General features: G+C 44.6%; 3 protein-coding genes across 3 annotated transcripts; 1 reads left to right on the forward strand and 2 right to left on the reverse strand.

The window, feature by feature from the left end:
- The first annotated feature begins 7 nt into the window (after positions 1-7).
- jmjd7 (jumonji domain containing 7) lies at positions 8-3,401 on the forward strand. The gene is made up of 10 exons (XM_034575793.1): positions 8-87; positions 141-240; positions 624-777; positions 858-996; positions 1,108-1,222; positions 2,350-2,406; positions 2,480-2,575; positions 2,670-2,746; positions 2,813-2,972; positions 3,180-3,401. Exons 2-10 carry the CDS (start codon positions 192-194, stop codon positions 3,266-3,268), a joined length of 936 nt encoding a protein of 311 aa, XP_034431684.1. The 5' UTR covers positions 8-87; positions 141-191; the 3' UTR covers positions 3,269-3,401.
- Positions 3,402-5,198: 1,797 nt separating this feature from the next.
- On the reverse strand, positions 5,199-13,982 carry fbxo34 (F-box protein 34). The gene is made up of 4 exons (XM_034575803.1): positions 13,614-13,982; positions 10,048-10,222; positions 6,201-7,363; positions 5,199-6,166 (listed from the first exon to the last, which is right to left on the reverse strand). Exons 3-4 carry the CDS (start codon positions 7,354-7,356, stop codon positions 5,388-5,390), a joined length of 1,935 nt encoding a protein of 644 aa, XP_034431694.1. The 5' UTR covers positions 7,357-7,363; positions 10,048-10,222; positions 13,614-13,982; the 3' UTR covers positions 5,199-5,387.
- Positions 13,983-17,630: 3,648 nt separating this feature from the next.
- lgals3b (lectin, galactoside binding soluble 3b) lies at positions 17,631-22,198 on the reverse strand. Its single transcript, XM_034575791.1, has 7 exons — positions 22,133-22,198; positions 20,668-20,727; positions 19,907-19,976; positions 19,118-19,698; positions 18,957-19,045; positions 18,540-18,708; positions 17,631-18,395 (listed from the first exon to the last, which is right to left on the reverse strand). Exons 2-7 carry the CDS (start codon positions 20,671-20,673, stop codon positions 18,237-18,239), a joined length of 1,074 nt encoding a protein of 357 aa, XP_034431682.1. The 5' UTR covers positions 20,674-20,727; positions 22,133-22,198; the 3' UTR covers positions 17,631-18,236.
- Between the last annotated feature and the right edge of the window lie 1,984 nt (positions 22,199-24,182).

Raw genomic sequence — 24,182 nt, forward strand, 5'->3', positions numbered from 1 at the left:
CCTGCAGGTGGCGCTGCTCCGCCGACAGCACAGCAGGAGTAATGCGCATGCGCACAGGATGTAAACAAGGCAGCATGGCGGCGCGAGGTCTGATCAGACTATATAACTGTGTGTATATAACTGTGTGTATATAATTGTAGGAAAAGACAGGATATTGAAGATATAGACTCCAGACCAGGTTTTATGAACAAATGGAGTCGCTGAAGAAACGTCTGAACGAGTTTTCACTGGAGGCTCATGGTGAGTAAACTACTACTGATACTAATACTGAAACTACTGATACTACCAGTCCTAATACTGCTACAAATATTACTGTTACCATTACAGTACTCTCCCGCCATCATTACTCATGGTCCTCTCCTTGTACAATACACCACCTCTACCACTACAGATACTGTTACTCAAAAGTACTGCTTCAAGTATATATACATACTGCATTACTTCTACTCTCAACACTGGTACTAATAACTACTAGTTACTAGCACTGCCACAAATACTGCTGTGACTCCTGTAGTGGTACTACCGTTACACCTGCAGTAGTTTGTAGTTCCTGAAGAGCTGAGGAGTTAAATACTTCTAGCGATGAGTGAGCTGATCACTAGTGATTATTGATTCTGTTGCAGATCTGTATCTGAGCCAATCAGTTCCGTACCTGGAGCAGCCACCTGATCCGCTGCACTTCTACCGCGACTGGATTGGTCCAAACAAACCCTGCATCATCCGCAATGCTGTCAGCCATTGGCCGGCTCTGTCCAGGTGGACGCCAGAGTACCTGAGGTGAGGAAGCCCCGCCCACTGATACCTTGACTTTTATTCTTCTTTGGTCAGAAAGATTTCATTCTGTTTCCTGTCTGCAGGGAGAAGGTGGGGTCAAAGGTCATCAGTGTGGCAGTGACTCCGAACGGTTACGCGGACGCAGTGAGCGGGGATCGATTCGTGATGCCTGAAGAGAGACAGATGACTTTCTCTTCTGTTCTCGACGTCATCGAGGGGAAGGTGAGAGACTGCCGAGACACTGTAGGACACACGCAGCGTAGACATTGCGGCAGAGATGTTCACGTTCCCTCGGTGAGCTGGTGGATGAGTACTGACTGTTGTGTCCTGTAGGGGGAGCGCTCCGGTGTGTTTTACGTTCAGAAGCAGTGCTCTAACCTGCTGGAGGAGCTGCCGGAGCTCACGGACGACGTGGAGCCTCACGTCTCCTGGATGAGCGCCGCGCTCGGTGAGTTCTCAGACGGCCGCCACACCTGCTCTGTTGATCCACAGAAAATGAAACCAGAAGAATTATAAAAATAAGAATGAAGGTGGCAAATTCTCTTGAACGTGATTTGACCAACACATATGAGAAGCAAAATTTTAATAAATTACTGAAATAAAAGAAAATTTCAGATGAAACTCAAACTACTAAAATATTTCATGGTTCCAGAAGAAGTAAGGTATTTAACATTTCTCACTAGTTTGTGTGGAGGGTTTCAATTAATCAGCAGAAGAATCAGTATTGAAATAAACATGGAGCTGGAGCAGAGCTTTTAAACCACATTTCTCTGACATGAGCAAAGTCACAGGGAAGAAAAAAGTCAGATTTCTCTAAACTAGGATCTGAGACACATCAAAGTTCAGTTTCATCAGCAGGAGACTGTATATTTCAGAAATGTGGCTAAAGTGCGATGATTGGACAATGGTGCAATGATCCATATGACTCAATCAGCTCAAATATATTGAAGGGGCCAAAACTACTCATGCAGTCAGTTTCCCACAGGATGGATCCTCGTCCTGTTGCACAGAGCGCCACTCACTTTGTTTAACGTCAGTTTGGTTCCTGTAGGATCACTACGCCGCTGGGTTAATGTTTGTGACTGTTCATGTCATTCAGCATATGAAGTTGTTGTAAAATGTCTTTTTTCCTCAAAGGCACCGTGTAGAATTCAAGATGGAGGATTTCACCAAGTGCTCAGTGCTGCTGCCGGTGGCCACGAGGAAACTTACAACAGTTCCTATTGAAATACAACTTTCAGTGAATGTTAAACCGGAGCATAGGAATCGTTTTTTGTGTTATTGTGTCACTAAGAAATATAACTGTGCTCCATCGTAGTTAGACTCGTTTAATTCTTGACTCCTTAAACATACTGTTCAGTTTCTGTGACATGTGTGCACCTGCAGTCTCATGCCCTTTTAAATGCCCTTGAAGACAATGTCATTCGTCATCACAAGAAAGTTTAAGAACACCTCGTGATTCAGACGAACAGTTTTCTTAGGCACTTGGTTCAGAGCAAATTGAATAAAAAATGAAGAAGATATTGGTGAATGAAGCCTGATGAGTTTACTGATGTTTCATCTCTTTTCTTTTAGGAAAGTTACCTGATGCTGTTAATTTCTGGCTCGGAGAAGCGAACGCCATCACCTCCAGTGAGACTTGAACACGACACACCAGCCACACAGTGTGTTGAAAATGTACAAACTGTGTGTGTTTCTGTCTTAGTGCACAAAGATCACTATGAGAATCTTTACTGTGTGATATCTGGAGAGAAAAACTTCATCCTGCTGCCGCCCACAGACCGACCCTTCATCCCTTATGGTAACCATAGAAACCCCATGCACCACGAGCAGTGAACATGCTGCATCCTCCACAGTGAGTCAGTAACCATAGTAACGGTCTCTCTGCACGTCAGGTGTGTATCAGCCGGCTGTTTATCGTCAGCGGGACGACGGCGAGTTTGAGGTCATCGATCAGAGCGACTCTGAGAAGGTGCGTTCAGGGATCTGTCTGTTATTGTCAGCTCTCTGCCATTTAACAAACTTACTCCCCCCTCAGGTCCCATGGATCCCACTGGACCCTCTAGACCCGGACCTGGAGCGGTACCCACAGTACCGCAGTGCTCGGCCGGTCCACTGCAGCGTGAAGGCCGGAGAGACGCTGTACCTGCCATCGCTGTGGTTCCACCACGTCCGGCAGTCACATGGCTGCATCGCAGGTAGAAACCCCTAACCCAACAGGTGACCTCACACAGTCCCGCCCCCCTGGGACGTGATGTGAAGTTTCCTTGTGCTCAAAGTAAACACATGAACACGCTGATAACGGGACACGTCCCAGTGTGATATTATTGTGACTGACGATGTTCCTGCGACACAAAGTTTTATCAGTTTGAACGAATCTGTGTTTTGTATTTTCTCTGCTGCAGTGAACTTCTGGTACGACATGGAGTACGACATCAAGTACAACTACTTCCAACTTATGGAGACGCTGTGTGAGGTCACAGGGGGGACGTGACATCACAACAGCTGCGTGATGTCACATTGATGACAACACTGGTTTAGTCTCAAAATGAAACGTAGTGAAATAATGAACATGAGCTGGTTGTGGTGAAGCAGCTGATTGATGATTAAAATCACAACATGAAACAACATGATTGGTTATTGTGACTCTCAGCTGACGTTACACCTTGTGGACAGGTGTGGAGGAGGGTGGAGCCGTTTCAGGGCCAGTATTGGCCCCGCCTCCCACTCAGAACATGAGCGGTGCCTCATTAAAGGTCTCTGCTGCTGCTGCTAATCACGATAACACTACATTTATAAAGCACTTTTCTTAACAATGTTATCAAATAAGATAATAAACATAACACGAGTGTCATCTTAATGAAAATGGTTAAATACTTTGAAGAGGCAGGATAAATATATAAAAACAGAGGGGCCAAGGGCAGAGCCGTGAGGGACACCACATCTCAGATGAGCTGTTCAGGAAGTGGAGTTGAACCACAGTGACTGAGATGGTCAAAAACCTACAGACCCTCTCTAACATCTGGCTGTTGTCTCTAGTGGGACTGGGACCAATCTGGATTCACTCCCGGGTCACATGACTCTGCAGTAGACACAAGTTTGTGTGGGCGCTGATTGGCAGTGATGGAAACATGGCACCTGGATGAACGAGCCAATAACTTCTTTTAAAACACTTGTTCATAACAGATATTATTTGAGAAGAGACCAGAGGTCGGGGAGTTGTTCAATTGAGAGATATAAACCATTTAAGAGTGAAAGTTCTTTTTTTTTGCAGAAATGTTCCGACTGAATCGACAAAATGAAAAAAACAAGTCTTTTTTTTAAAACCCAAACAAACCCATGAGAAAACACTTTATTAAAGATCTTCAACAGAGAAAAAAGCAGGACAGCCTGAAAAGTGAAACCAATAAAACTTAAAAAACAAAACGTCCGTTATATTTTCTCCCGATATTTTCTTTTTTTATAATCTCTAGTCCAGTTTCATATTGCATCGTCTCCTACATCACTCAAGGCCACGTTTAAGAATTCTAACTTCAGTCCTGAGATGATCACTCAGCTGCTGATTGACTGAACAGCATTAACCATCCCTCCTTTAAACTCTTTACGACTCATGTACACATGTAAACAAAAACAAGGTGCAGATTAAGTTCCTCCACTCAAGACCCCCCTGAAGCTCCGCCCCCCCACTCACCTAACGTCCAGGCGGGTTTGAAAAGTCACTGATTGAAATCGATGTCGATCGATCTGATGATCAACAGGTGAAAAAACACAAATATAAAGCAGCAGATGATCAGATGATCCATCGATTGATTAAAGCAGGAGGTGACCTCCATCCACACAAATCATCAGAATTATTTCATCAACTATTTCTATTCAGTGATTTTTCCATTCTCTCCAGCTTTCAACCACGGTCTTCATCAGACATGACAAACTCAGAATTAAGTAAGTTTAAAGGGAGCTCCTGCTGATGAAGACCATGTGAGATTGTGGAGCTTCATCCATTCGTCAACTGATCAGTTGATGGACAGGAACCGTTTTGATAATGAACTAATTGAACTCCTGCTGACACTTCGATTGATCAGTAGAGAATCGTCACGTTCATCAGCAGCTAAAGCTAATAACTGAGGGCAGAGAGGAAGAGTCCTGGCCGGGACTCCTCCTCATCTGTGTCGAAAACAGAGAGGAATCAGGAAAACGTCAAATTACTGTGAGCACAGTTTTTACGTTGAGGTGGGGTTTGAGCAGTAGGGGGCGCCACACTGTTCTTCGGTCAGACCACAAGAAGAAACTCGAGTCAAGATTTTCCTTCAAAACTAAGTTTCTGACTCCATCTTTAAATCAGAATCATTCAGTAACGATTTCCCTGAACTGACTCATGATTCTGTCACATGACGAGAAACTGAACCTTCAGAGTTCGGCACAGTTATTTCTCCACATCGTCTTTAACCTGCTCGAAGAGAATCAGCCCTGGTCACATGATTAGATCAAGCTTAAACTGATCCAATGAAACGTCAGCGTTTTGAAGGAAATTCTGTTCTGCTGTTGCATCATGGGAGCAGCTTAGGTTTATGCTAGCATGAGTTTCTCACACACACACACACACACACACACACTCAGTTGTCGATGAGGCTTCTCCTGTAGATCGGCACATTGATGCTATGGAACGCTGGTACCCAGTGGTTGTCATGGAGACCCACATTGCAGCCAGGTGCATCCCTGTGGGCGCCATGGCAACACATCCAGTACCCGGGGCCGTATGGAAGCGCCTGGCAATACGGCTTGTGGTGCCAGCGGCACAGTGACACGTCGCCACGGCCGTACCTCTTCTTGCACTGCTTGCAGGGGTCATCGCTGTAACGGGGGTCAGACACCCAGAGCGAGTCAGCGGGCCGGACGCCATAGTTCTCGATGACAAACTTGAAATAGTGGCAGCTGCACTTGAGCGCGGCGAGGCTTTGCGTCGGCAGCAGCAGGAAGATCTTCACCAGCAGGTGATGCGGCAGCACAGCCAGGTACGGTTGTGGCTCCAGCAGCTGCTGCAGCCGCTGACGCATCTCCAGGAAGTCCTGCGACACCGATGCACGGCGGCTCGGCTGCATGGCGTCAGAGCAAAGACTTGCACCTGTAACTTCCCCTTCCTGACAACCGTCAGCCTTTCTCCTCCCCCAATTATCTGATTGGCTGTCAGAGTTAGGAGAGTAACCTACGGCAGGGGAGCGGGGCTCTGTGGGGGGAGGGCTGGGGTGTGAATCAACAACAGGAAGCAGAGACAAAAACAACAAGCCGGGCGGAGGCTCGGTCTCTGCGACACTGCTCTGCATCGCCAGACCTCTGCCCCCCCCCAACCCCCCCAGCCTCACATGAGAAGAGTGAGGGGGCCATGTCCGGTGAGGGGGCGTGGTCAGAGCTCAGGCAGGTGTCTCTTAACGGGGTCTTTGAGCAGCTGATTGGACTCTGAGCTCCCATCAGTGATGATACAGAAGCTGATGATGTCATTGATAGTGTCACAGATGATGATGCTGGATGGGACGGGGCGGAGCTCTGGTCCCCAGCGGCGAGCAGGACTCGTCCCACCGTCCTTCTCAGGCTGTTGTTCCTCGACAGATCTCCCTCCGTCCTCCTCCTCAGACACTCCGACTCCAGCTTGGCCACCATGTCAGTCACACTGATGCTCTCCAGCTCCTCCCCTCTGACCTCTGAGCCCTCCCTGGCTTCGGGGGCTAGAGCTCTGTAGAGCATGATGGTGGTGGAGCTTCTCTGGACAGTGAGAGCAGGTTTACTGTCTATCTGCTGCTCGCTCGTCCTCTGCTCCAGGAACGCCACCATCTCCACTACTGACACCTTCTGCTGCTCCTCCTCTGTCACCTCCTCGCCTTCATGCCGCCCGACCCCTGACCTCTGAGTTGAATTGGAGCGCCGTGGAGATGGTTCACGAGTGTGTTGCTGAGTATCCAGGACTCGGGTCCTCTGGCAGTGATTGCTACCAGACCTGCGGCGTCGTTTGGCGCTGCACTTCTCCTCCCAGCTCCCCTTTGCCTTTATGGTGCGTGTTTGACACGACATGGCCGCGTGGTTTGCACACACCGGCAGCGTCCTGTCCCAAAAGCCTGAGCTGCTGAAGGAGGTGCTTTCACTGCCTCCCGCCTCTGTCCCTCCTCCCTCTGATGCAAACATGGCGATCTTCTCTCGGACATGTCCAGGCTTGATGACTGTCCAGATGTCCAGCGGGGCATCAGTGTCTTCTGTGGCGGTCTGGTACAGTCTGAGTGTGTCATTCTCGCAGCCTAGTGGCGGGGGAGAGAGGAGCTGCAGGGCGGCGCTGCATGACGGCTTCAGCCGCAGCGAAGCCACACTGCTGCTGACGTTGGCGTTTGTTGCGTTGATACAGCAAAGCGTGTTGGTCGAGATGACACTGAATGGAAGCCGGCTGCTATTGATGTTGCCATGGTTACTGCTGCAGGTCTTTAGCAGCTCCCCCTGTTGGCCCACAAACAGACTGTTCCGCTGGGATGACGTCTGAACACCGGCCACATCCAAACGCAAGTCTGAGCGCATGAGCTTTGGATGTGACTTCAGATGCATGATGGTCCTGAGAGGGAAAGAGAGAAAATATGATGAATATTATCTCACTGATGTTTGTTCAAGTGTTTCTGATCAGTTTGGTTTTAATTAGTTATTTGATGATATAAAAACAGGCTGCGACGTCATGGTTGACAGCTGAGACTGACTCGTAATTGGTTGAGTGTGTATATGGGCGGGACCTGGATACCCCGGCTCCACTTCATCATCACTGCTGCACAGTCTGTAAATGACGTCATCACCACAAGATGGCAGACATTTTTTGGCTTCACTTCACACCGGAAGAACAATTCACTCACTCACTCACTCACACACTCACACACTCACACACTCACTCACACACTCACACACTCACACACTCACACACTCACACACTCACACACCTAATTGGTTGGCTTGGATCTGTGCTTTGTTGGTTTGCAGTTGTCAGGTCTGTTGCAGCTGTGTCTGTCTCTAAAGCTCCATTGGGGAGAAGACGAGGAAGTAGGATATTGAAACACAGTGGATGACGGTAAAGCACCTTGACGTTGGTTGCCACCTGCCAATAAACAAAAGTGTGTGAGTCAATGCGAACACGTCCTAAACCTCAGCAACGTGTTGTGAAAAAACAAACGTATAAAGAAATGTGACGCAGCCTGGAGAAGAAATTACTTCCTGCTCACAACAGCCATTTAAACTGACTGAGCTTCTTCATCGTCACAGCTTCGATGTTTGAACGGATGTTTCCTTTAATTTACTGAGAGTGACTCACAACTCCACAGCTGTGTGGTGTGACCTCCGACCTCTCAGTGTTTTAAATCTGTTTCTGGCTCTCATTAGTCTCTGACTTCAGGTTGTGTAATCCTAATTATTCCCGGTCGCATATCGACGATGACACGCCTGAAGTGCTGCCGTGGCTTGTGCTTTACAACTGCACATCTGCACAAACTGCTCTTGTGACGATTATTTCTTACATTCTACAGAGAGAGAGAAGTACATTTACATAACATAGTTATTAAATTCACAACAACGCTAAATATAAAACTTTATGGATCCTGAAGGCATTTCACAGCAGCTCACAGCTCCACATTCACCAGCTGCAGTGATGAATCAGTCTAATCATTCCAACACATTCTACACTATTTGATTCGTTCTTTTACTTTGGTAAAACATGCGAGTACTTCTTCCACTACTTTGCTTCTGGATGATAAATTCTTAAGAGTTAATATATTGATTAAAACAAATAAATAAAGTCTTCTTTCTGGTTCAGCCCAATGCTGCTGCAGTGCTTTTTGGGGAGTGGGTGGGGGGTAGGAGTGGATTGTGTAACCACAATGAGTCAAGTTTTATACAAACACTCATTTTTTCATGACGTTACATCACCAGTGATGTCATCCTACAAACTAGAAACATGCACAGCAGGTTTTAAAGCGTGTATGTGACATCAGGTCCACGCAGGAGTTCAACACAGCAGGACGATTCCAGAAGAATTCAAGTTATGAAAATCTTTATGAAATGATCTTCTTAGGCAAGACTTCACTAACTCATTTATCTATTAAAAACTCCAACATGTCAACAAGCAGGTAATTAAGAACTGCCACAACAAACACTCTCCATTTCCAACAATTAGCCCCTAGTTGTGTTGGACTTTCTCAGAAATATCCTTGTAATAAGTAGCTATAGAACAGTTTATGTGTTGGAAATCATCAGGAACGTTTCCAGGAACGTTTCCAGGAAAATTTGAAAGCCATAAATAAAAACCCTATTTTATCCTGAACCTAAAGGCTGCTGCACAATAGAGGATTTTCAACTCTTGACCGATCCTGAAACGTGGGACACCACAGACATAATGACGCAGACTAGATGATTTGGACAGAAGGTAGACATTTGGACATTTTGCAGCATGAGCTGGAGGCGAGTTGGAAGTTTATCAGGGTTCTGTCGCAGCTACACGAGTACAGTTGGTGATGTTTCCTGGTCAGCTCGCTTGCTCTCTCACTATTGCAGGTTTCTGTCGGAGCCGATTATCGTTATTCGAGATCGCGGAGGCTCCCACTCAATCAGTACTATTAAGATTGTTTTGTAAACACTTCAGGATAATTTGAGCAGATAATCGACACCAACTGACTTCCGGTCTGGAACGCGTGAATCAGGTCCTAAATCTGCCTGATTATCCTCTAGTGTGCAGCAGGCTTTAAGGAACCATCATACAGGTTTACGTTGTGAATATAGAGTTTTTATAAACATGACAGCTTCCAACATTTAGTCAAAATGTCTGGATCGCCCCCCTGGTGGCTGGCTGCCGTATAGCTCACAAACCCTGCCTCCTGTTTTCAGATAGGACACAGACCAAACCACAAATATCTTTTCAATTAAAAAATTGAAATGTGCAAGATGGCAGCATTTGTATCTGAGATATTTTTATTTAATTTCTAAAAGGAAGTGGAGATGTGTCGACATCTTCATTTCCAGTCAGTGGTTCTGACTTCAGTCTAATTAGCCCTTTCTGAAAAAATACTACATTACCCATGAGCCTCCTCCTATGACGGAGCCCAGACTTGTGACGAGGTCTGGCTGTTAGTGGGTGAAATGCACCTTGGGAGTCGTAGTTAACATTTTATTTAGTAAGAGAACTGAAGATGACTTAAAGGGTGAAAAACAACAAAATCAAAAGAGACACCAACAAATTTGATGTTTGTGTTACAGAGCAGTTACCTCCAGGCTGCGTGCTGATTGGTTGGCAGTAGTGGGGGGGGGCGGGGTTTTCCAGGACAGCTCCTCTGATCCTGCAGCTTCACATCTCTCAGACGTTCACAGTGAGGCCCCCTCCCCCCCGACAAGAAACAAAAGCAGACGCCTGAGACTCCTCAAAAGTCAGGTCACAAACAACCTGCAGGAAAACGCACACACAGACACACTAAATTAACAACAGGAAATAAACAAACGTCTGTGATGACAAGGATTTTACGGGTGGAGTTTGTGTGTGTGTTACAGTGGGTGTGTGTGTACGTGCCATACACGTAGAAGACGAAGACGTCAACTTGGAGATTGTGCATCACTGATCCTCTTTAAATATGAACTTGAAGAACAATAACTGCTGCAGACTCAGTTCCTGTGTTTGTGAAATAAAACTGTCTGAAGCTTGTTTCAGCCTGTTCAGCCAGACAACCGCACCCTGAACTCAACCACAAGGCATGCTGGGAAAACACCAACACACTGTGTTGTGTGTATAGAGCTGCACTTCATGTTCACAGAAAAACACAGCACCACACACACACGCACACACAGTGAGAGAACAGCAGGTGTGAACGTGTGATCACATCCCCTCAGACACATGTGAATAGACCCTGTTCACACCTGACGTTAAAATCCATCTTGAGTTGGTCTAACCCTAAGACGTCAGTATATGTTGGTCAGGGTTGATGTTTCGTCAAAAAGAAACATTTGGTCATTGAAAAGAGTGAAAACACATTTGATTAAACTGTAGAGGTCAGAGGTCATCAGCTGAGAAGGTCATCCTTCATATGTGGCCCAGGACACAAACCTCAGGACAGATGTTAATACGAGGTCTGAACAGGATTGTCTGGACACAGCGAATGACCTGTGACCTCATCTGTACATAGAATCAAAGGTCACATGACACATTCCTAGTTAATATAAGAGTAGAGACACTGTATGTTCTAAACTTCACTGCTAAAGCGTCAGGGTTAACCTCTGTTTGATTTAAGGGGTCGGACAGTTTTAACATCAGCTACATAGCTAACATTAGCATCGCATCAGTAACAAACTTAATGTCTTTGCTCACCAACATCTGTCTCCAGAGGTGAAAATACAGTTAACTCCTCTTCTTCATTTCCATCACTTCTTTACTTGTACTGAAGTTAGCATGCTAACCAGCTAGCTGTTGTTGATATCGTTGGCCATGTAGCATTGTCAGGAATTAGAATGAATCTGCTTTGACTGAGCGGCTGCTCCTCAGCTCTGAACTCTGGAGCAGTTCGGTTGGTACAGATCATCTATCGTTTCATTCACAGCTGATTCTGCTGCTCTGCTACGTCCAGCATGTACATACATGTCCGCCTCGCTGACACTCGAGTTCTGAGTTAGAGAGTGAAGCCTCACAGGAAGTGAGTGTTTCCTAGACAGGTGCTGTGAAGCAGTGACTTTATCAGTACGGCGAAACTTAAACAGTTTCAGTTACTTCACAGTCAAGTGTCAACACCCAATCCAACCGAATGAGACAATTACAGTCAACACAAGTCAAAGTGTTTGGATCTGGACTTTATTGATGTGTATATATATATATATAATATCTATAACTTAAAACGTCTGAAGAACCCATCACCATTTACTGCAATTGTATTAGATTTGGCTGCAACACCCCTCCATCATAGATGTGAGTAGATAATGATTAATACTAAACATAACCAGCTGAACTAACCCACAGCAGCAGGTGCTTCAGGTAACTGACCAGTGTTAACTGACCGGTGTTAACTGACCGGTGCTAACCAGCTGAACTAACCCACAGCAGCAGGTGCTTCAGGTAACTGACCGGTGTTAACTGACCGGTGCTAACCAGCTGAACTAACCCACAGCAGCAGGTGCTTCAGGTAACTGACCAGTGTTAACTGACCGGTGCTAACCAGCTGAACTAACCCACAGCAGCAGGTGCTTCAGGTAACTGACCGGTGTTAACTGACCGGTGCTAACCAGCTGAACTAACCCACAGCAGCAGGTGCTTCAGGTAACTGACCGGTGTTAACTGACCGGTGTTAACCAGCTGAACTAACCCACAGCAGCAGGTGCTTCAGGTAACTGACCAGTGTTAACTGACCGATGTTAACTGACCGGTGCTAACCAGCTGAACTAACCCACAGCAGCAGGTGCTTCAGGTAACTGACCAGTGTTAACTGACCGGTGTTAACCAGCTGAACTAACCCACAGCAGCAGGTGCTTCAGGTAACTGACCGGTGTTAACTGACCGGTGCTAACCAGCTGAACTAACCCACAGCAGCAGGTGCTTCAGGTAACTGACCGGTGTTAACTGACCGGTGTTAACCAGCTGAACTAACCCACAGCAGCAGGTGCTTCAGGTAACTGACCGGTGTTAACTGACCGGGGTTAACTGACCGGTGCTAACCAGCTGAACTAACCCACAGCAGCAGGTGCTTCAGGTAACTGACCGGTGTTAACTGACCGATGTTAACTGACCGGTGCTAACCAGCTGAACTAACCCACAGCAGCAGGTGCTTCAGGTAACTGACCGGTGTTAACTGACCGGTGTTAACCAGCTGAACTAACCCACAGCAGCAGGTGCTTCAGGTAACTGACCGGTGTTAACTGACCGGGGTTAACTGACCGGTGCTAACCAGCTGAACTAACCCACAGCAGCAGGTGCTTCAGGTAACTGACCGGTGTTAACTGACCGATGTTAACTGACCGGTGCTAACCAGCTGAACTAACCCACAGCAGCAGGTGCTTCAGTTAACTGACCGGTGTTAACTGACCGGGGTTAACTGACCGGTGCTAACCAGCTGAACTAACCCACAGCAGCAGGTGCTTCAGGTAACTGACCGGTGTTAACTGACCGGCGGTGTTTTAACTGATCCGCTGGCTAACCAGCTGAACTAACCCACAGCAGCAGGTGCTTCAGGTAACTGACCGGTGTTAACTGACCGGTGTTACCTGACCGTGCTAACCAGCTGAACTAAACCCACAGCAGCAGGTGCTTCAGGTAACTGACCGGTGTTAACTGACCGGTGCTAACCAGCTGAACTAACCCACAGCAGCAGGTGCTTCAGGTAACTGACCGGTGTTAACTGACCGGTGCTAACCAGCTGAACTAACCCACAGCAGCAGGTGCTTCAGGTAACTGACCGTGTGCTAACCAGCTTGAACTAACCCACAGCAGCAGGTGCTGTCAGTAACTGGACCGGTGCTAACCAGCTGAACTAACCCACAGCAGCAGGTGCTTCAGGTAACTGACCGGTGCTAACCAGCTGAACTAACCCACAGCAGCCCTGTTAAACCCTGAAGCCTCCAGTCTGACGCTGGACCCGGTTCCGTGTTAGCAGGAGACGGTAAACAAAGCTCCGGACCCGCCGTTCCCGCCGCCACACCCAGTCTGGAACCGGAACTGACCAAAGACACAGGTAGACAAACTTTAATAGCCACGGTGCTAACTAGCTTGCTACTAGCCGCGGCCGTTTGAAGCCATGGTACACCTGGCTAACTGACTAGCCTCGGAGGCTAACGGCCAAATGAAACGACATGTCACCAACCTGACGTCATTTAGAACCAGGTTGCGTCTCTTTCGGTTCACGCGCTCCGGCGGACACCGGCAGCCGAGCGGACACAGGCCGAGGGTCACAGCCACCTGACGGGAGTCACCGCCACTGTGTCCGGAAACACACTCCGGTCCTCCCGGTGACGTCACCTGAGCCGCCGCCGGTTCCTCGGTGAACACAGAGTTTTGAACGGAGCTCGCCGTCACCGGAGCTGTCGGTTCTTCTAACGGGGATCAGTAACTTGAACTGAAGACGACTTACCGAACACACTGACGTACAGCTGCTGCGTCATGACGTCATGACGTAACAAAGACTTCTTCTTCTTCTCCTTCTTCTTCTTCTTCTTCTTCTTCTTCTTCTTCTTCTCCTCGCAAACTGAAGGTGCACACCGCCACCTACTGTAAACGTTTGTGTAACATGGTATTATTTAATTAATCATCCTGTCCTAATGTCTCTTATTCTTTCTGTCCTAATGTCTCTTATTCTTTCTGTCCTAATGTCTCTTATTCCTTCTGTCCTAATGTCTCTGATTCGTTCTGTCCTAATGTCTCTGATTCCTTCTGTCCTAATGTCTCTTATTCCTTCTGTCCTAATGTCTCTTATTCTTTCTGTCCTAATGTCTCTTATTCCTTCTGTCCTAATGTCTCTGATTCCTTCTGTCCTGATGTCTCTTATTCCTTCTGTCCTGGTGTCTCTTATTCTTTCTGTCCTAATGTCTCTTATTCTTTCTGTCCTAATGTCTCTTATTCCTTCTGTCCTGGTGTCTCTTATTCCTTCTGTCCTAATGTCTCTGATTCCTTCTGTCCTGGTGTCTCTTATTCCTTCTGTCCTAATGTCTCTTATTCCTTCTGTCCTGTTGTCTGTTATTCCTTCTGTCCTGGTGTCTCTTATTCCTTCTGTCCTAATGTCTCTTATTCCTTCTGTCCTAATGTCTCTTATTCTTTCTGTCCTGTTGTCTGTTATTCCTTCTGTCCTGGTGTCTCTTATTCCTTCTGTCCTGGTGTCTCTTATTCCTTCTGTCCTAATGTCTCTTATTCCTTCTGTCCTAATGTCTCTTATTCCTTCTGTCCTGTTGTCTGTTATTCCTTCTGTCCTAATATCTCTTATTCCTTCTGTCCTAATGTCTCTTATATCTTCTGTCCTAATATCTCTTATTCCTTCTGTCCTAATATCTCTTATTCCTTCTGTCCTAATGTCTCTTATTCCTTCTGTCCTAATGTCTGTTATTCCTTCTGTCCTGATGTCTGTTATTCATTCTGTCCTGGTGTCTCTTATTCCTTCTGTCCTAATGTCTGTTATTCCTTCTGTCCTAATGTCTCTTATTCCTTCTGTCCTAATGTCTCTTATTCTTTCTGTCCTAATGTCTCTTATTCCTTCTGTCCTAATGTCTCTTATTCCCTCTGTCCTAATGTCTCTTATTCTTTCTGTCCTAATGTCTCTTATTCCTTCTGTCCTAATGTCTCTGATTCCTTCTGTCCTAATGTCTCTGATTCCTTCTGTCCTAATGTCTCTTATTCCTTCTGTCCTGGTGTCTCTTATTCTTTCTGTCCTAATGTCTCTTATTCTTTCTGTCCTAATGTCTCTTATTCCTTCTGTCCTAATGTCTCTTATTCCTTCTGTCCTAATGTCTCTGATTCGTTCTGTCCTAATGTCTCTTATTCCTTCTGTCCTAATGTCTCTGATTCCTTCTGTGCTAATGTCTCTGATTCCTTCTGTCCTGATGTCTCTGATTCCTTCTGTCCTAATGTCTCTTATTCCTTCTGTCCTGGTGTCTCTTATTCTTTCTGTCCTAATGTCTCTTATTCTTTCTGTCCTAATGTCTCTTATTCCTTCTGTCCTGGTGTCTCTTATTCCTTCTGTCCTGATGTCTCTTATTCCTTCTGTCCTAATGTCTCTTATTCTTTCTGTCCTAATGTCTCTTATTCCTTCTGTCCTGGTGTCTCTTATTCCTTCTGTCCTGGTGTCTCTTATTCCTTCTGTCCTAATGTCTCTTATTCTTTCTGTCCTAATGTCTCTTATTCCTTCTGTCCTGATGTCTCTGATTCCTTCTGTCCTGATGTCTCTTATTCCTTCTGTCCTAATGTCTGTTATTCTTTCTGTCCTAATGTCTCTTATTCTTTCTGTCCTAATGTCTCTTATTCCTTCTGTCCTGATGTCTCTGATTCCTTCTGTCCTAATGTCTCTTATTCCTTCTGTCCTGGTGTCTCTTATTCTTTCTGTCCTAATGTCTCTTATTCTTTCTGTCCTAATGTCTGTTATTCTTTCTGTCCTAATGTCTCTTATTCCTTCTGTCCTGATGTCTCTGATTCCTTCTGTCCTAATGTCTCTTATTCCTTCTGTCCTGATGTCTCTGATTCCTTCTGTCCTGATGTCTCTTATTCCTTCTGTCCTAATGTCTGTTATTCTTTCTGTCCTAATGTCTCTTATTCTTTCTGTCCTAATGTCTCTTATTCCTTCTGTCCTGATGTCTCTGATTCCTTCTGTCCTAATGTCTCTTATTCCTTCTGTCCTGGTGTCTCTTATTCTTTCTGTCCTAATGTCTCTTATTCTTTCTGTCCTAATGTCTGTTATTCTTTCTGTCCTAATGTCTCTTATTCCTTCTGTCCTGATGTCTCTGATTCCTTCTGTCCTGATGTCTCTTATTCCTTCTGTCCTAATGTCTGTTATTCTTTCTGTCCTAATGTCTCTTATTCTTTCTGTCCTAATGTCTCTGATTCCTTCTGTCCTAATGTCTCTTATTCCTTCTGTCCTGGTGTCTCTTATTCTTTCTGTCCTAATGTCTCTTATTCTTTCTGTCCTAATGTCTGTTATTCTTTCTGTCCTAATGTCTCTTATTCTTTCTGTCCTAATGTCTCTTATTCCTTCTGTCCTGATGTCTCTGATTCCTTCTGTCCTGATGTCTCTTATTCCTTCTGTCCTAATGTCTGTTATTCTTTCTGTCCTAATGTCTGTTATTCTTTCTGTCCTAATGTCTCTTATTCCTTCTGTCCTGATGTCTCTGATTCCTTCTGTCCTAATGTCTCTTATTCCTTCTGTCCTGATGTCTCTGATTCCTTCTGTCCTGATGTCTCTTATTCCTTCTGTCCTAATGTCTGTTATTCTTTCTGTCCTAATGTCTGTTATTCTTTCTGTCCTAATGTCTCTTATTCCTTCTGTCCTGATGTCTCTGATTCCTTCTGTCCTAATGTCTCTTATTCCTTCTGTCCTGGTGTCTCTTATTCTTTCTGTCCTAATGTCTCTTATTCCTTCTGTCCTAATGTCTCTTATTCTTTCTGTCCTAATGTCTCTTATTCCTTCTGTCCTAATGTCTCTTATTCCTTCTGTCCTAATGTCTCTTATTCCTTCGGTCCTAATGTCTGTTATTCCTTCTGTCCTAATGTCTCTTATTCCTTCTGTCCTAATGTCTCTTATTCCTTCTGTCCTAATGTCTCTTATTCCTTCTGTCCTAATGTCTCTTATTCCTTCTGTCCTAATGTCTGTTATTCCTTCTGTCCTTCAAGCTCACCAAGTACATAATTGGTAAATGATCTGTGTTTATATAAATGATCTGTGTTTATATAAATGATCTGTGTTTATATAAAGGATCTGTGTTTATATAAATGATCTGTGTTTATATAAATGATCTGTGTTTATATAAATGATCTGTGTTTATATAAATGATCTGTGTTTATATAAAGGATCTGTGTTTATATAAATGATCTGTATTTATATAAATGATCTGTGTTTATATAAATGATCTGTGTTTATATAAAGGATCTGTGTTTATATAAATGATCTGTGTTTATATAAATGATCTGTATTTATATAAATGATCTGTGTTTATATAAATGATCTGTGTTTATATAAATGATCTGTGTTATTAAAGGATCTGTGTTTTATATAAATGATCTGTGTTTATATAAAGGATCTGTGTTTATATAAAGGATCTGTGTTTATGATGGTCAGAGATCAGGTGTCAGGTTTTGGTGTTGTCCTGTGGTTCAGATACAAAAACACACAAACAGCAGCAAGTTGAAGATGAACCCTTTATTTGTGTGAATCATACGAGTTCCAACTGAAGAAAACACAGCTACAGGAGGATCCACTGAGGATCTAGTGAGGATCCACTGAGGATCTAGTGAGGATCTAGTGAGGATCCACTGAGGATCCACTGAGGATCCACTGAGGATCTAGTGAGGATCTAGTGAGGATCCACTGAGGATCCACTGAGGGTCTAGTGAGGATCTAGTGAGGATCCACTGAGGATCTAGTGAGGATCTAGTGAGGATCCACTGAGGATCTAATGAGGATCTAGTGAGGATCCACTGAGGATCTAATGAGGATCCACTGAGGATCTAATGAGGATCTAGTGAGGATCCACTGAGGATCTAGTGAGGATCCACTGAGGATCTAGTGAGGATCTAGTGAGGATCCACTGAGGATCAATGATCTAAAATAAGCCTTTACCCGATCTTCTGTGATCTTCAGTAGATCTAATACATTTCTGGTTCTTCTATGACAGATATAGTATAATTTTATTGATGGATTTCTTATGAATAACTTGGTGATCTCCACATGACATCTGACCGCCAAACCCTTAGATCTGTGGTGGATCTCCAGTGGATCTGGTCACAGGTCTCAGGACACAGTCTCCATGTGGACCCTGGACAGGGTGAGGTCATTGGAGATGCAGAGTTTGTTGATGGATCTGAGGTTGGTTACCCGGTGTTTGAATTCCAGCAGGTGAGAGTTGTTGACGGCCACTTTAAACTCTCTGTTGGTGCACATGATCTTCATCTGCAGCAAGAGGAGCACAAACTGTTATTGAGCTGAGCCGCCACCACAGAGGGATCCACCGACCCCAGCATCACTGTTACAACAAAAACTTAACATTAACAATAACTATTAAATCTGAGTATTTCTCATAAACCAGTTCCTGACCTCGAACGCCTGTCCCTGGACGAAGGGGAAGTGTTTCAGGGCTCTCTCCTCTTGGCCCCACTTGTCTCTGATGCAGCTGTTTCTGACGACCACCTTCTTCCCCCCCTCATTGAAGCGAGGGTTGAAGTGAAAGGCCAAATCCTTGTGCATCCTCAGATCCACGGTGATCCTGAAGAACAGACACCATGAGTTCACTGGAGGACGCTGTCAGAACAAATATTATTGTTTTTCTTCCTCTTTCTTCCATAATCCTTTAAGTTCTGGAACTACAGTTCCCATAATGCTCTAGAATTAGTACAGATTCAGTGAGTCAGCTGAGCCACAACCTAAGATCTGTTTTATCCTCAATCTGTTCACGTTCAAAATAAAAGCAGCTGAACAATCCATCATCCATCATCCATCATCCATCCATCTAACTTGTTAGCGTTGGGTTTGGCGGTTCCAGCGATGGTGATCAGCAGTTTGTCATAAACTCCATTTGGAAGATTCTGTTCGTACGGAACCGACTGTCAACGAGAAAACAATCATTTAGGAAATCTGTCTGTTACTTTGTCTGTAACTGTGTCTGTGTGTCTCACCAGAATCTGCTGAGGTGCAGTTGGGAAGGTGGGTCCAGGTCCAGGTCCAGGTCCGTGTGCAGGACTGGGCCATCCTCCAGGTCCAGGTCCAGGTCCAGGTGCAGGACTGGGCCATCCTCCAGGTCCAGGTCCAGGTCCAGGTGCAGGACTGGGCCATCCTCCAGGTCCAGGTACAGGTCCAGGTGCAGGACTGGGCCATCCTCCAGGTACAGGTCCAGGTGCAGGACTGGGCCATCCTCCAGGTACAGGTCCAGGTGCAGGACTGGGCCATCCTCCAGGTCCAGGTACAGGTCCAGGTGCAGGACTGGGCCATCCTCCAGGTCCAGGTACAGGTCCAGGTGCAGGACTGGGCCATCCTCCAGGTGCAGGTCCAGGTCCAGGTGCAGGACTAGGCCATCCTCCAGGTGCAGGTCCAGATCCAGGTGCAGGACTAGGCCATCCTCCAGGTGCAGGTCCAGATCCAGGTGCAGGACTAGGCCATCCTCCAGGTGCAGTGGGTGGTTGGGAAGGGTTACCTCCGGGCCACATGCCTCCTCCTCCTCCTCCAGATGAACCTCCGGGCCAGGCGGGGTTGGACTGACCTGAGGGTTTTTATGCATCTTTAACCTTTTCATTGTTATTGTTCGATTTCAACATTTACCCAGAAAACACTAATTTACAGAGTAAACAAAACACAATAATTAGAGTAAAAAAAAAGTCGGGATATCAGAATAATATCGTATCGTTTCATTCGAGTAAAGTCGTAATATTTAGAGGATGAAGTTGAAGATCTGACGCTGGAGGATGTACCTGGCCAGGTGGGAGCCCCACCTCCTGATTGGTTGTCACCAGAGGGAAAATCCCCAAGAGCCGCGCTGAGCTGCAGAAACAGGAAGAGACAAATAAGTGAAGAAACTGCGTCAAACACTGTGTTCTTTTGTGTAAATTGGTCTCAGACGAGTGACGACTATTGGACAAAACACGTCATCGACACATCTACATGTTTTTCTCATATTTTCCACACACTCTCAGACCTGTTTGTGTTTATTTTGCTTGTTTGTCACAGTAGTGACGACACGTCGCACAGATCCATCTTTGTCCCGATAAACAGTCGCACTCATCAAGTCAATGAATGTGTCTGAGACACATAGAGTGTCCGAGCTGTCCCTGAAGGGAATATATCTCACAACCTGTTTCAGGGTGTGTTCAGAGTCCAGACCTCTTGTTGGAATGTTCAGAAAGAGGGGAGTGGCTTTAGAGATGAAGTCCACCCTCTTTACACACACACACACACGATTGTACTTCTATCTTAGTGAGGACCCTCATTGGCATAATGCATTCCCTAGCCCCCCCAAGTCTCAACCCCCAAACAGTCCATTAAACGGGGGGTCCGGCCAAAATGTCCTCACAAAGATATCTGTACAAGAGCACACACGTTATCTAACTGGGTCTTACCCTGGATCATTTCCTGGGGGTTCGGTTAAAATATTTCAGTTTGAACATGAATCAGCATCAGACAGTGAATAACCAGAGGTTCAGTCAAATACACAAGAATCCAAAGATTTACTCACATCCATCCTGCTCGTCTGTGAGAGACAGTTTCAAACAGCAGCTGAAGGGGTGAACGAGTCCTGACATGAGAAGCACACACACACACACACACACACACACACACACACACACACACATCGTTAAAACATCCCTGTCTTTATCTGCAGTAAAGTTACTGTTTACTTCCTCTGCATTGAAAACACATGTTCCTGTTAGTATGTACTCAAAGTGTATTTCAATACAATACAGAGTAAAAGTACTTAGTTACTTTCCACCACTGCACACACTGTTGTAGTTACTGAGGATCATGTGACTGAAGGTCAGATTCAATCATCCATATTTAAATTAGAGATGAAAATAAAATGCATAAACTCAGGTGTGGTTCACTTTAAAAAACAAACTGGTTGGTCTGGTCTGCAGCAGCAGGTGTAGAAAACAAACACACCTTTATCAAACCCAGCTGAGGAAGGACTCAGACTAATCCTGCGAAGGTCTGTGGGTTGCTTACTGCTCATGTACATTACTGATACATGTAAAGTTATAGGTACATTACTGATACATGTAAAGTTATAGCTACATTACTGATACATGTAAAGTTATAGGTACATTACTGATACATGTAAAGTTATAGGTACATTACTGATACATGTAAAGTTATAGGTACATTACTGATACATGTAAAGTTACAAGTACATTACTGATACATGTAAAGTTATAGGTACATTACTGATACATGTAAAGTTATAGGTACATTACTGATACTTGTAAAGTTATAGGTACATTACTGATACATGTAAAGTTATAGCTACATTACTGATACATGTACATTACTGATACATGTAAAGTTACATGTACATTACTGATACATGTAAAGTTATAGGTACATTACTGATACATGTAAAGTTATAGGTACATTACTGATACTTGTAAAGTTATAGGTACATTACTGATACATGTAAAGTTATAGGTACATTACTGATACATGTAAAGTTATAGGTACATTACTGATACATGTAAAGTTATAGGTACATTACTGATACATGTAAAGTTACATGTACATTACTGATACATGTAAAGTTATAGGTACATTACTGATACATGTAAAGTTCTAGCTACATTACTGATACTTGTAAAGTTATAGGTACATTACTGATACTTGTAAAGTTATAGCTACATTACTGATACATGTAAAGTTATAGGTACATTACTGATACATGTAAAGTTATAGGTACATTACTGATACATGTAAAGTTACACGTACATTACTGATACATGTAAAGTTATAGGTACATTACTGATACATGTAAAGTTACACGTACATTACTGATACATGTAAAGTTATAGGTACATTACTGATACATGTAAAGTTACACGTACATTACTGATACATGTAAAGTTATAGGTACATTACTGATACATGTAAAGTTATAGGTAAACACTCAGAGACTCCAACAGTTAAAGTGTGAAACAGAGACGAGGACGTACCTGTTTTCACCCGAGAGACGATCACACACACTGGGAGAAATACAAGCCTTTAAATCCCATGACAGACCACACCCACACACAAAGACACACATACACACACACAGACACACCCAAAGACCACACACACACACACACACACACACACAGAGTCATGTTTCCTCTGTGTGTCAGTTGACAAAGAAACAAATAGTTATTATTATTCTTTATTAATATGTGGATTTAAAACATGAAAACTTTTATTTTCATGTTTTCTTTTAATCACTGGATACGGGAACTCCAGTTTCTATGGCAACGCACAATAACAAACCAGTCACAATAATCCGTCAAAGTCTGAGAGAAAAAAAAGGTTTATTTAAAAAGGTTTCCATGACACACACACACACACACACACACACACACACACACACACACACACACACACACACACACACACACACACACACACACCCACCCTTGACTAGAAATTCCTTCGCTGCAGTGTCAACAGTAGTGATTCATTCATAGTGTGATTCATCATGTGTGTGTGTTCAATTCACTTCAGTTTTATTTTATTTGTCTAGAACCAAATCATAAAACACATTATTACAGAGTCACAGCTCGACTGATCCATCTATTCCTCTGAGAAGCAAGGATTTCATGAACTTCTTCACAAACTACATTATAACCATCAGGGAACCGATCCACCACCTCCTCCCCATGAACAGCACAGATACATGTTCTAGTCCAGAAACCATAGAACCACCTGTAGAACCAGATCTATATCTGGACCACTTTTCTTCAATAGATCTTCTGAACTGACGTCACTAGTTTCATCCTCTGAACCACTGATTCTCAAACTACCCAACAGTGGTACGCAGTCTGATCTGAGGTCGTAGTCAAAGGGAGTGCGATCGTTTTTCAACGGCCACAGCCCTCGCACGACGCTCACCCCCTTGCATCGGAGCCTGACGCACGAGTAACGAGGGCAACGCAGGGACAGGAGTTGGTCCACCGGCAGCCTCGCCCGGCTCATGCAGGGCCCGACGGGAGGCGGCCCTTCCCGTGAAGGAAGAAGTGGAAGTGTGACGAGGTGGGAGTTCCCTTTGTTGCTTTGTTTAGCTTTTTTCATCTCTTTTGACAAAGCTTTAACTTGTATCTATACACCAGTGTGGGGAAGTGTTTAAGTGCCAGTTCTAGTTCTACACCTTTGCGTGTCTGTGGCCGACAACAGTCAACAATTAATCATTTTCTTAGTAGGAATAAACCTTCCTCTTGCGTGAACTGTCTGTAGCTGACTAGGTCAGGCCTACGCTACTGTATTTTAATGTTGCTCATAACAGTGGTACTTGGAGAGCCTAATATTTTCTGAGGTGGTACATAGTGTAAAACTTTTGAGAACCAAAGGTCTAACCCAACAACTTGTCTATTAGACTCTGTGCCAACTGGACTTTTTAAGGAAGTTTTCACCCTAATTGACAGTTTCATATTAAATCAGATTAATATGTCTTTGTTAACCTACTACGTACCACAAGCTTTTAAGGTAGCTGTAATTAAACCTCTACTTAAAAAGCCCACTCTTGATCCAGAGGTTTTAGCTGATTATAGACCCACATCAAACCTTCATTTCCAAAATCTGATACTCTTCACCTGCTTTATGCCTATGGGCAACATCATTACATCATCACGAGTATCTAAGTAATCACACAGCTGGTTAGCAACAGCTTTTTCAAGGATTTTGGAAATGAAGGGTTTGATATGGGTCTATGATTAGCTAAAACATCTGGAGTGGTCTTTTTAAGCAGAGGTTTAAGCACGTGGTTTCTGAATGAGTGTGTGTTCTGGTGGTTTTCTGCCCCCTGCTGGACAAACATGATCACTGCAGCTTTACTTCATTCTGCAGACTTTGGAGTCGGTGTCGTCCAATCGGAGGGAAAGTTTCGTGAAGAAGAGCAAATAATCAATCACAGCTGACTGACACCAGGAGCTGTAGTGAAGTCAGGTTTAAAGGTCAGAGGTCAATTGGTCTCTGAGGATCGAGAAACAATCAGCAGTTCTACACGACCTCCTTCAA

This window comes from Hippoglossus hippoglossus, chromosome 22, assembly GCF_009819705.1.
Source record: "Hippoglossus hippoglossus isolate fHipHip1 chromosome 22, fHipHip1.pri, whole genome shotgun sequence".
Taxonomy (NCBI): domain Eukaryota; kingdom Metazoa; phylum Chordata; class Actinopteri; order Pleuronectiformes; family Pleuronectidae; genus Hippoglossus; species Hippoglossus hippoglossus.